Source organism: Brachyhypopomus gauderio, chromosome 1, assembly GCF_052324685.1.
Source record: "Brachyhypopomus gauderio isolate BG-103 chromosome 1, BGAUD_0.2, whole genome shotgun sequence".
Lineage (NCBI taxonomy): Eukaryota > Metazoa > Chordata > Actinopteri > Gymnotiformes > Hypopomidae > Brachyhypopomus > Brachyhypopomus gauderio.
The window spans coordinates 14636756-14649006 of record NC_135211.1 but is presented as its reverse complement, the minus strand read 5'-3'; the positions used below and the strand labels follow the sequence as shown (position 1 = coordinate 14649006).

Genomic DNA, 12251 nt, shown 5'->3' with positions numbered 1-12251 from the left:
TAGTAGTTTAGCAATGTATCAAACAACAAGCACATGTCAGCCAATTGAATACTTTCTCCCAGGGACGAAGGACAGAAGGATCTCTTCTATATTACAATGTAATATTCTAGTCAATAAAGTGTGAGCCATGTCAGAATGCTTAAGACAGTTTGGTAGTGTAGCTGAAAGAAAGCATGAGACATTTTCAAACTTGATAGCTATTCCAGCTCATCTGGCACGTGCTGCTAATAACACAAAGTTCATAGGTTTGATTCCCAGGGAGCAGACATTGTGTCATAGTGAGTTGATCTGTATAAGAGCGTCTGACAAACACTATAAATCAACCAAGGCCTAAAACATACAGAGAGGCCAGGTTGACTAGACATTTTACAATTTTACAGCTGTACAAAACAGCCTTTTATAGATTTTAAATTAAGTTATAAAGTATAGTGCCACCACCACTGACACTATACGCACTTTGTCAGTCTCTTTCAGGAGTTTGGTTTTGACCAAAGGGCAGGTGTTAATGGTGGATGCTTCTACCCCATTAATGTGGTGCTTGTCAAAAACACAAAGATGAAATCTTTAAGATATATCTTTTTATTAAAAGTACAATGGTAACAAATACATTGAAGCATATGGTTGACATATATTTTGGATGCAAAAGAAAAAAATACAGAATATATATTTTATACAAAAGAACATTAGCCAATTTAAAGCATAACACAAACACAAAACTAATTGTGGCACCACAGAATAAGTGAGTTGCCACAATCAATAAGCAACACGCACAATAATGCATACTATTAAAAGGTAACTCAACAATTTGCTGATGAAAATTTGTATTCTTTACTCAAGCATGTCAATGTTTTCTTTGTTTTAGTCGACAATGGACCAATATGTGTACCCCTATCTTAGTAAGAAAACTGTGGGGTCCCAAAAGACATTTCTTATTAAAACAATATATACCATTAACAGCATATAATTCTAAATCAAACACATTGCATTTCATAATTTGATGAATGCTTTTAAAACTTTGTTAAAATCTGATATTTGCTGGTAAAACTGAAACTATACTGAAATGTTGAGAGCTCAAAAATACCATTTCACCCCAAATATCCGTAACCTCCTGTGTCTTCACACATGAACCTGCATATGCACGGCTGGAGCCGCTCATCATCTTTCTCAGAGTCGACATCACAGTTTTAATTGAAATCATTATGAAGATCAGAAAGAGGTCAGAAGACATGCAAGAGCCTTCTCTTCAAAGCAGATAATGGCTTAGTGAATCACCTACACAAAAAAGTCATTTGGACAAACGTTTGCCTTTTATAACCCATTTCCCCATCATCTCCTCTATATGGTATAAAAATACATGGCTATGGTTTTAAAAAAGAACTACCAGCAGGTTTTCCTCCATTTGAGTCTTTACCATAAAAAGTACATAAGCAACTTCCTCATTTTGGAAGAACAAAGATAGTAAAATAGAATTTAGGGCAAAAATTTAATCAAACTCTGAAAACAGGCATGCATCGAGATTCAAGACATATCTACAAACTGTTCATTCTTGAGTTAACTGAAACCAAGTGTGGCCCTCATGTGAGTCGAATGACAAGCAATTGTGCACATACTCTGCATATGATCTGAATGGGAATATCAGGCCAAAGTGCATTCAATGGTCTTCACTGAAGTGGATGAGGAGGAGATAACCAATGCTTGTAGATAACCAGTGACCACATTTTAGAGTTCACTGGTTGATTTTGGAATAGTTTTCTAACAAGATCTTAATCAAATGTGTAGTATATGTCTATCTGCATACATATGTATGTATTATTTGATATCCAGAAACAGATACAGTTCTACCCACTCATCCAAAACATATGTGTGTGCCTTTTTGGGCCTAAAGTTAGGACAGCACTTCAATCCTTGCTGAGTGAAAACCATTTAAACTAGGTGTGGAATGTTGCACAGCCACTACAAGGGTTCAGCTTGGTGTATACATCTAGAGGTTTCTTCTGTATAGTGTACTTGGTGTATACATCTAGATGAGGTTTCTTCTGTATAGTGTAATTGTAGATCCTGAATACATTTAATATTGTGACCTATATCCTATGACGAGTCATGAGAGCGGTGGTGGTCCAATAAATTACAAGTGACAATACAGAGAAGATACAGAAATTTATAATGACCGGAAAAAAAACTACGACTCTATGCGAATCTTCTTTGACCTGTAAAAATAACCCCCATTTTATTAGGCTGACTAAACAGCCCTCCCCCCCCCCCCTGCACAATATTTGGGTGGGAAAGCCGCAGCAGAACAAGGACGGAGCACGACTCCCGCCAAAGTGTCCCACACCTCGTGCCCGGTCCCGCGTCTCTCCACCAGCCCTATCTGATCTCAGCAGGAGGGCAGGCAGACACCCTCGGAAACTCACCCACACACCCTCACGGCAGGGACAGCTGGCACACAGATTAAACAGCTACCACAAGCACATCTTAGGAGAACACACACCCACACACAGAGACTTGGCATGGCTCCACACAGACAGATTAAAACACAGAGGGAGAGCTCCACTACAGGGGGAATAACAGCATCTCACCCTGCAGCCGTCTACAACAGCTCCACCCTGCTCACCCCGTACTGATTCCTTAAAGCAATATATAAGGCTCAAGATGCTTATATGGACAGCTGTGCCACACGTGTTACCGTGTTCCTCTGCAGATGCCTTCAAAATGTTTTAGTGAACTGATGATGATGATGATAATGGATCATCTCCTTCCACTTCTGGTTCTTAAGGCACTGGTCAGTTATGGCTCTAAAGAGAGAGTGCCTTTTCTCTGACTTAGCAAACTTTCATTCCAGTTTCACCGTTATAGGACTGGCATGACACTTGTCTATGGATTAAATCAAACAGTACTTGTTTCCTTTTGCACACAGAGCACACTCACATTAACATGTATGACATAGTACATACAACAAGGGTTTTGTCCCCCGCATTTTGCTAAAACAAAAATAGAGACATTTTAACAGAAACATATTGAACTTCGTCAATCTTTCATTGTACACAAATCATTTGTTCTTACATTAATGAGGTGTTTTCTTACACCTGTTGTGGTAACACACAACAAAGTAACACCGTAACAAGGGGACAAACAAGGAGAGTTTACAGTACACATGGCCAGGCAAACTGGCTCTGACCCCCCTAAATCTCAAAAACTACAAAGGACGCTGTAAATAAACAATATGAACACAACATAAAAAAGAAAGTATAAACAAAAATGGTACTGCTTAATGCACACTTCCTCTTTGAGACGAACGTGTGTGAAAGTGCTGTTGAAAGAAGGTGGGTTTTGTCAGGGGAGCCTGCTTTTGCTTTGTGCTGATGGCCTTTAGGGTCGTTACCCTTCCATTCCTCGAGGAAGCTTTTTTTCTGTTTTAGTTCTGGTTTTGGTCTGGTTACCTCCAGTAGTGCTAAGGGGGAAGACATTTCCTAGGACACACTGGAGCAACGGACAGCAGGAGAGCCCATCTGAGTGAGTACCTTGTCCAGCCACTGCAGGGGCCCGTTCAGGTGTAGTTCTATCCAGCAGGGGGTGCTAGTCACTGTCTGTCGCCTGGAGCGTAGAGGAGCAGACAAAACAGAAGAGGAGAGATGGTGAGGGGACGAAAAACAAAGAAAAAGAGAATAAGGATGAAATGCTGTAAAAGATCAGGAAATTTAAGAAGTTATGTGTCAGCGGTGTCTTCACTTCAGTGTTCACATCTACAATCTCCAATGATATGAATGCGGCAATAAAGCAGCAGGGAGTCAGATGTGCGGGATGCTAGGACGTCTGGGATTGAGCTCAGTCAGGACGTCTGGGATTGAGCTCAGTCAGGATGTCTGGGATTGAGCTCAGTCAGGACGTCTGGGTTTGAGCTCAATCAGGACGTTTAGGTTTGAGCTCAGTCCAGGTGTCTGGGTTTGAGCTCAGTCAGGACGTTTAGATTTGAGCTCAGTCCGGCCGCCTGGGTTTGAGCTCAGTCAGGACGTCTGGGTTTGAGCTCAGTCAGGACGTCTGGGTTTTAGCTCAGTCAGGACGCCTGGGTTTTAGCTCATTCAGGACGTCTGGGTTTTAGCTCAGTCAGGACGTCTGGGTTTGAGCTCAGTCCGGGCGTCTGGGTCTGAGCTCAGTTGCTGTGTAAACTCAGCTCTGTAGGAACCAGCTCCACACGCCTCCACGTGCCTCCAGACTCTGGCGGGGATCACTACCACTGCCAAACACAGGCGTCTACATTCCACACTGCTGACCCAATGCCTCGGCCTGCTTCTCTGTATTTTACACACACACACACAAATTCCGGCAGCTTGTCTTTCCCCGCCCACTCGTGGGCTTCAACCCGCTCCTCTTCCTTTGAGCTTCTCTTTCATAAAACGCTTTCTGATGGAATATTAAAGTCTTCCACTAAAATCACACACAATGCACTGAGAGAGCAGGTAGACACATCTAGAAACAGACAAGCACCAAACACACACAGTAATTCCAAAGTGGTGTAATTGGTGGCTTCTGCTCCATACTCCTAATAGGGGAGTAACAGATGCTTTGACACTAGAGGACACGCTGAAGCCCAGGACAGCTCCGTCTGCCTGTCCTCCCTCCCTGTACGTCTCTCAGGCTCTCCACACTCCAGGAGAGTGCTTCTGCTGTCTTCTGCAAAGCCCCAGAACTCGAACTCCCTCGCCTTTCACTGTGGGCTCTCTCTCAGCAAATGGTCCTTACCTGCCAGCACCCCCCCCCCCTCCCTGCCGCTACTAATGATGAGACCAGGGACTAATGAAAGGGAGGAACAGGGAGGACAGGGTGTGGGACGGTGAGGGGGACGGGTTTAAGCGAAGAAGGAGTGTGACAGAGTAAGACGAGACTGTGTCTGGAAAAAGAGATTGGGGTTAAGGCACTGGTAGCTTTGCATTATGCTCTTCAGCGTATGAGGGAGACTTACAGTCTGCAATAATGCAGGGGAACACGACCACAGCAGGCACGCTGGGGAGTTTCATTTAATGTGCACTAATGGTGAAGACCTGTTCCGTTATTCCAACATAAATAAGTTATATATAATAACATAATGTACATGATTTTTAAAAAGAGGACAGTAATGTAGTGTGGAAGAGCGTGCAGTCCTAGAATTTACCCCCCAAAATAGCACTGCAGTGGCAGTGGCTCATCTCAGACAAACCTGATGCCCTTTAAAACTTTTTAATTATATTAGGAGTGCATCTATGCAGTGTCAGCCCTTTCCTCTTGATATTTTTAACCAGACCAGGCAGGTTGTTGTAATAAGCAAAGGGGAGTAAGGGGATGACTTAGTAGTCTTAAATTGTAACTGATACCAATGTTGCCCTCAAACACAGAACCACTACGGAATCAGCCCCATCCTGAGTAATTGAGTTGGCCATTTTTTGTAGACCACACCTACAATTAGTCATCCTGATGTACTACACCAAGATTCCTATATTCCACAAATCACAAAGTCTAATTCAGCTTCCTTTTTGAAAATATCCATGCATGCTAAAATCTCTAACCTGTTCTCTGACAGCTGAAAGCTTTTCTGGTAACGCTATTTGTTACAGGGGTTTACCGGAAGGCCTGACTACCAGACAAGCCACAGAAGCCACCGCAAGCAACCAGGAAACCAACTGCGATTCCAAAATAAAACCTACCAAGAATGTCTTTGTGGAATTATGGTAACAAAGAAAATCGTGTTAGAAAGTAAGAGAGTGAATCTGAAATATTCACTATTCAGCCCTTTCTCTACATATTTTGATATACTTTTTACAATCATGTTAACGTCTCCAATAAGGTTTCCAATAAAATTGGGGATACAATTAGCCTGTTATGGATACTATTGTGGTGAAAAAGATTGATTTGTGAAAATGATCATTTTACTCCAACCCTAAATACTATCACATACATTGTTATACAATCCCTTCCCACCACCCAATACTCTAGTCCTGCTCTAGCCTCTATTTAGCACCACTACAGAGGAATCTGCTGGACGAAGAACCATTTCAAGGGCAGCTGAGTATTCTACTGAGACACGTGAGATGGGTGAGAGACGAGCTGTGGTGGATGTGACAGAATGATGGACGGTCTGGAAGAGTCCAGAGTCAGTCGACTTTACTGTTAGAGAAGCTTCAGGTGGTGCCTGCCAATGGCAGATTTATGGTAGCCGAGCTCAGAGATACTAGTAGTTCAGAATTTGAATGAATGGGGCTCATAGCTTAAGTAGAAGAGTGTAAGCAGCTGATCCTGCGAGACAAGTAGCATGAGAGTGAAGTGTCTGCCCAACGCACAGTGAGTAGTCTGGGAAACCAGAGTCGTGATCTCTTTGTTTCCTTTTTTGTTTTGTTTTGTTTTTTTTTCTCCCTTCCTCTCAGTTTTGTTCCCTCATTCTCTTCCACTCTCTCACTCTCTTTTCTCTGCGGTGAATGTCCCTGGTGGAAATCCACAACTGCTTTTGATTATGGTCTTGGTTACTCTCTTTCCAACAATAAGATTAGTCACTAGAGACAGAGTACTGGGAAAGGGAAAAGGAGAGAGAGAGAGAAAAAGAGAGAGAGAGAGAAAGAGAGAGAGAGCGCGAGAGAGAAAGAGAATAAGGAGGCCTGACCAGGAAACTCTGACACTTCTTGGAGCTCAGAGGGTGTGTATTTGTTTTTTGGCATGGTGTGACTTGCTAGCGCAGACCTAATAGTTTACATGGCTGGCGTGCTGAGCTGGGGGTGAGGGAGGTCTGCGAGGGCAGATGCTTCATTCTCCTAACGCTTTGCACCAGCAAAACCAGCCCAGATGAACACAGACGTTCTGGGAAACAGCCTTGACCAGACGGTGCACGCACCTCCGTCCTTCTGCGAAACACTGCACCAAGGAGCACCACATCCAGTAAAGTCTAGTTAATTTCAGGAGTTCATAGCGAACAGCTGACTCGCTCGAGTTCCGCTCCCTCTGTCCAAACTAACAGCTTCTAACGAGTTCCACGAATCTCTGCAAGGTTTAGGAAGAGTAAGGAGAACTGATTCCCGAAACCATTTGTACCAAGTGAACCATTTTTCTTTGAGTGGTAGGAACGTTTGCTTTTTTTGGGGGTTTCTCGTGGTGTGCATGCCCACGGCTAACAGGAACAGGAGATAGAGAACAGATGGACCAGGACAGGACCTCTTTTTAAGCCCTCAGATTCTGCACTACATTCCTTCTGGGTGAACACAGTTTAGAGGTGTCCGGGGACACATTTAATCATAACTGCAGCTCTGCTGTGGCACAGTGAGCCCCCTGGAAGCCCAGAAAGGACGTGGCGTGTGGGGTGGCAGGGCCCAGGGGTGGCAGGGCCCAGGGGTGGCAGGGCCCAGGGGTGGCAGGGCCCAGGGGTGGCAGGGCCCAGGGGTGGCAGGGCCCAGGGGTGGCAGGGCCCAGGGGTGGCAGGGCCCAGGGGTGGCAGGGCCCAGGGGTGGCAGGGCCCAGGGGTGGCAGGGCCCAGGGGTGGCAGGGCCCAGGGGTGGCAGGGCGGAGACCCACCTGTACTCTGCTCCCCAGCCCTTGACAAAGCTCATGCGGATGGTGCACATTCGTGTGAGCTGGTAGACGGCTTCGAAGCCCTGGTTCACCGACTGTGCCAAAAGTGCAGCAAACTCCTGGTTGTTGAAGATCTTCAGATTACAGCCTGATGAAGAGTAACAAGCAGACACATGTATTAATGCGGAATATCTAAGGGGACGGAGAAACATAACAAAAAAAAAAAAAAAAAAACAACGTGACTTAAGGGTGTGAGCAGAATCCTAGTCTTAAATCATTGTGCTGTAATCCTTAAATCATTTTCCCAAGTGTGACATACTGTTTGGTTGAGATTCAACTAATGGTGAATCTAAACGTGTGAAACACGTTTGAACAAGATTTGTAGAATCTAAAACTGCGTGCATAATCCATTTCCCACAGGAAGTGTGTAAGAGCTTTTTCAGAGTGGATGCTAAAGTCTCTTTCTCTCTCTCACCTGGTGGGATTTTACACACTGTGGCAGGGTGCCAGCCGTAGCGCTGGTTACAGTTTGGACTCTGAACAAAGATGGCGCTGTCGCTGAGACACTCAGCAAACACCTCGCCACCAATGTAGTATAAGCGTACCCCCCGACCTACAACACACACACACACACACACACACACACACACACACACACATACACACACAAACATCAACAGAAGTGGAAACCAAAGAGATTGTAAAAAAATTAATTTTAACTGATGTTTCCTGATCATTGCTTCAGGAGTCAGGATATTACATTTCTTGGCACAATTAAGCCTTTACAATGACTCACAAACCATACTGCAATCCACCAACAAAACGTAAGCCATTCCTTTTGTGCTACACTCTGGGCTAGCCCATGTTGGGGAGGGGGGGGCACTGCGGATGCACGTGTGTACCGATGTGTCTGCGTGTGAGCTCCACGGCTGCGTTGCGATTCACGTTGGACAGCAGGCCCAGGCAGAAGCGCTCGGAGTTGGACGGGTCAGTGAAGCCGTCCACCGTGAGAGAGGGCTGAGATGCGTGGAAGATCTCTCCCACTCGCTGGTTGAGCTCGTAGTACGATATGGAGCACCAGAACGCTGGCTCACAGTATGTAACCGGCTGCAGGTCTGAGAGGGGAGGAGAGGAAGACAAATGAAGAAATACAGACAGAGAGAGCAAGAAACAAGACATGAAAAGAGGAACAGGGAGCAAGATGGTGTGAGTGAGGGAGAAAGAGAGAGATACAGAAAGAAGGAAGCAGACAAACAATGAGAGAAGGGAAGAGATACTCAGAAACAACAAAGAGAGAAAGAATGAGCGAAGAGGAGGAGGAGAAAGGAATGGCCAAGGAAATGGTGAGGGGGGGGTCACAGAAAACAAACAAATGAGGAAAAAAGGAGGGAAAAGGAGAGAAAAGGAAGGAAAAGGAGTTTCAAAATAATGAGCGGGTGGATATCGATGACACAGTGATGTCAGTAACCAACGCAGATTCCCAGAAATACCAAACGACAGCAGTGGAAACACCACCATCCCTCGGATACACACACACACACACACACACACACACACACACACACACACACACACACACACACACACACGCTACGGCTTTATTATGGTGAGCGCAACGCAGGCACACCATGATTCCTGTAACTGAGAAAAGAAACGTAAGGAAAGAAAAGACCAGCGGATCCGGCTTGGGCGAGTGAAATGCCCAGATGAAACGTGTGGATGTGGGATTATTTATTATTCCAGAAGCAGTGAGGAAGACGAGCCCCATGTGGGATTCCCACTTCAGATGAAGAGCAGCAGGGTATGGTAATGCAAGTGAGGTGTGGGTGGCGTGTTTGTCCAGGAGACTGCGCAGGGGTCGGAGGCAGGGAAGACAAAAGGCTCATTCAGCTGGAGCTTCCTCTGGGGACACATGTATACACACACCTGCGCATGTAAACCACCCCCCCCCCCCCCACACACACACACACACGAATGCTTACCTAAGTTGTTGTGTGCTGGAGATACAGGATTTGGTGACAGGTTTGGAGATCCTGAAGACAGATACAAAGAAGACAGCCACAACTGAAGATATTCCCCTGAATTTTACACCAACGCCACAGATAGCACTAACACAGAATCACACAATCTTCTTAAGTACATCCTAAACCTTTCAGGGTACATGAGGGTTACAGTCACACATGGTCTATGAGTCATATGTGGTCTGCTCCTCCAGTGCCCCCCCAAACACGCACACGCACGCACACACATGAAGCACACAGAGGCTAAGTGCCATCTTACACACCTTACAAACACTGTCATTTATTAAATGATTTAAGTGCAGGTGTTCACCGCCCCCTCTCCAAAAGAAAGGAGATTCAGCAAGTACACAGCATGATTACAAACAGCTCTTAAACACAGCCGAGTTTGTCTAAAGGTCTTAACCTGTGTCCATGCTATGGTTCATCTGGTGGTCACTGGTCTCTCCATCCTCGCTGAGGTAGCCTGGAGGAGGTGTCTCTGAAACACACACACAAACATCACCCACACACAGCCACAGTCACAGCCACACCCACACACACACACACACTGGTGAAGACAAAGCCTGCAAACAGGTGCAGTACACACAAACATACGGTGGTGACTCATGAGGTCTTTTCCTCATGACTGAGCTTCCTATTTAGAATCGGTTTGGTTTTGAGCAGCAGGACAGCTCTGCCCAGGAAATGGAAAAGCAAATTCTGCATTACAGTAACTGACCACAGTTCCCAACCTTGAAAAACATTATAATTCTGGGTGAGGCGGAGTCGGACTCTATACACCATGAGCAGAATCAGGCCCAGGTGGCATCCATCACACTGTCTTTCACTTATATCCAGTGTCCTTTATTGTGGTCAGGACAAAACCTCCCATTTAACCACTCATCACTCATTAGTGTTTACCACAATACACTATAATGCAAAAACATCTAAATAAAGAAAGTCGGTGAGTCATATTTTTAACTGTGGTTCCTTGTGTCAACAGTACCACAGTACAGTACAGTACTGTGTTTGTATGTGTGCAGTGCTCAGTGTGAGTCCCATCAATGAATCCAAAAGAAATCTGGGGCATTTTCTATAATATTTTCACTGCTTTGGGGAGCAGAGATGATGACTTTAAAGTGCAGAGAAGGGGATCATGCGTGGATCTGATTCTCTGTTTTTTGTATTTTTCATTCAAAGGTAGATGTAAATTAAAGCAGACGTTCAACAGTCTAATCCTATATTCTGGAGCACAGACAAAACAACACAAATCTATCCACCTTCCAACTACATACTGCACTGTACAAATGTGTGAAAACACCTACATTTAAGTGTATACAACCCCAACACACACACTCACACACACACACACACACACACACACACACACACACACACACACACACACACACACACACACACACACACACACACACACACACACACACACACACACACACACAGTCTGAGGCCATGTCTGCTGTTCTCTCAGTCTGCTCCCTGGTGCTTTCTCTGCTGTGTGTGTGTGTGTGTGTCTGTGTGTTACCAGTGCTCAGCCCTGCACAGCGTGGCAGCTTGGAGCAGACTGAGGAGGCGGAGGCCCTGAGCTAAACTGTTTCTCTGTCCACTTGGTCTGTCTGTGTGCTTGACCTGTCTCTTTGCTTGCCCTGTCTGTCTGCTTGGCCTGATCTGCCTTCTGACCATGGCACCATGACCAAAAGACCTGTGTGTGTAGTCAGAGCTTCCGCAGTCCTGGACTGAGAACAGTGCCCCACTGCTCAGGGCCTTTTTTGCCCCACTGCTCAGGGCCTTTTTTGCCCCACTGCTCAGGGCCTTTTTTGCCCCACTGCTCAGGGCCTTTTTTGCCCCACGGTTCAGGGCCTTTTTTGCCCCACTGCTCAGGGCCTTTTTTGCCCCACGATTCAGGGCCTTTGTTGCCCAAAGGCTCATGGCCTTTCTTGGCAACCATATTTTACTTTTACTTAGGTCTGGGTTTCTCAGTTGTCAGTATCAGGTTTCACATGAGGTCATGTTGTTACTATATATCTTTATGAACATATAATGCCAGAGCTGAGGCACAGACACAAACATACATACAGAGCATGTGCACAAACTCACCCACGCACACACACACACACACACACACACACACACACACACACACACACACACACACACACACACACACACACACACAGACACACACAGACACACACACACACACACACACACACACACACACACACACACACACACATATATGTAGCATGTGCACACACCCCGCCCTCCCACACCCACAGTGCTCATACCCTCTTTTACACTCAAATAGCCTCTCACAATATCGAATACCCGTTTATGGGAATAAAACGTCCCATAACATCTAATAACCTCTAAATGTCTCTCATTATCTTCTCTTACCTGGGATGTAGTTGCTCTGGGGTTCGATGCCTGCGGGGAAGTTGGTGTTTTCAGGGATGGAGTGGCTGTAGTCATCCAGAGGAGGAAACTCACTGGGGATCTCTGTGTGGCGCGGCACTAGCACTGGGGGCAAGACTGCAAAGATGGTGAGTATTAGCACCACACTTACAACAGTATCTCTAACACACACACACACGCACACACACACACACACACACACACACACACACACACACACACACACACACACACACACACACACACACACACACACACACACACAGGTCTATGACTAACTTCAGTAAC

At 45.6% G+C, this 12251-nt stretch overlaps 1 protein-coding gene across 1 annotated transcript in view; it reads right to left on the bottom strand.

Moving 5' to 3' along the window:
* Nucleotides 1-563: 563 nt before the first annotated feature.
* smad3a (SMAD family member 3a) overlaps nt 564-12251 on the bottom strand; it is a 28273-nt gene continuing 16585 nt past the window's right edge. Inside the window, exons 3-9 of the mRNA XM_076998439.1 lie at nt 11946-12080; nt 9952-10026; nt 9510-9560; nt 8430-8642; nt 8003-8140; nt 7531-7675; nt 564-3594 (exon numbers count right to left, since the gene is read on the bottom strand). Coding sequence (XP_076854554.1) covers nt 3471-3594; nt 7531-7675; nt 8003-8140; nt 8430-8642; nt 9510-9560; nt 9952-10026; nt 11946-12080 — 881 coding nt within the window. The 3' untranslated portion in view covers nt 564-3470. The remainder of the gene's footprint in view (nt 3595-7530; nt 7676-8002; nt 8141-8429; nt 8643-9509; nt 9561-9951; nt 10027-11945; nt 12081-12251) is intronic.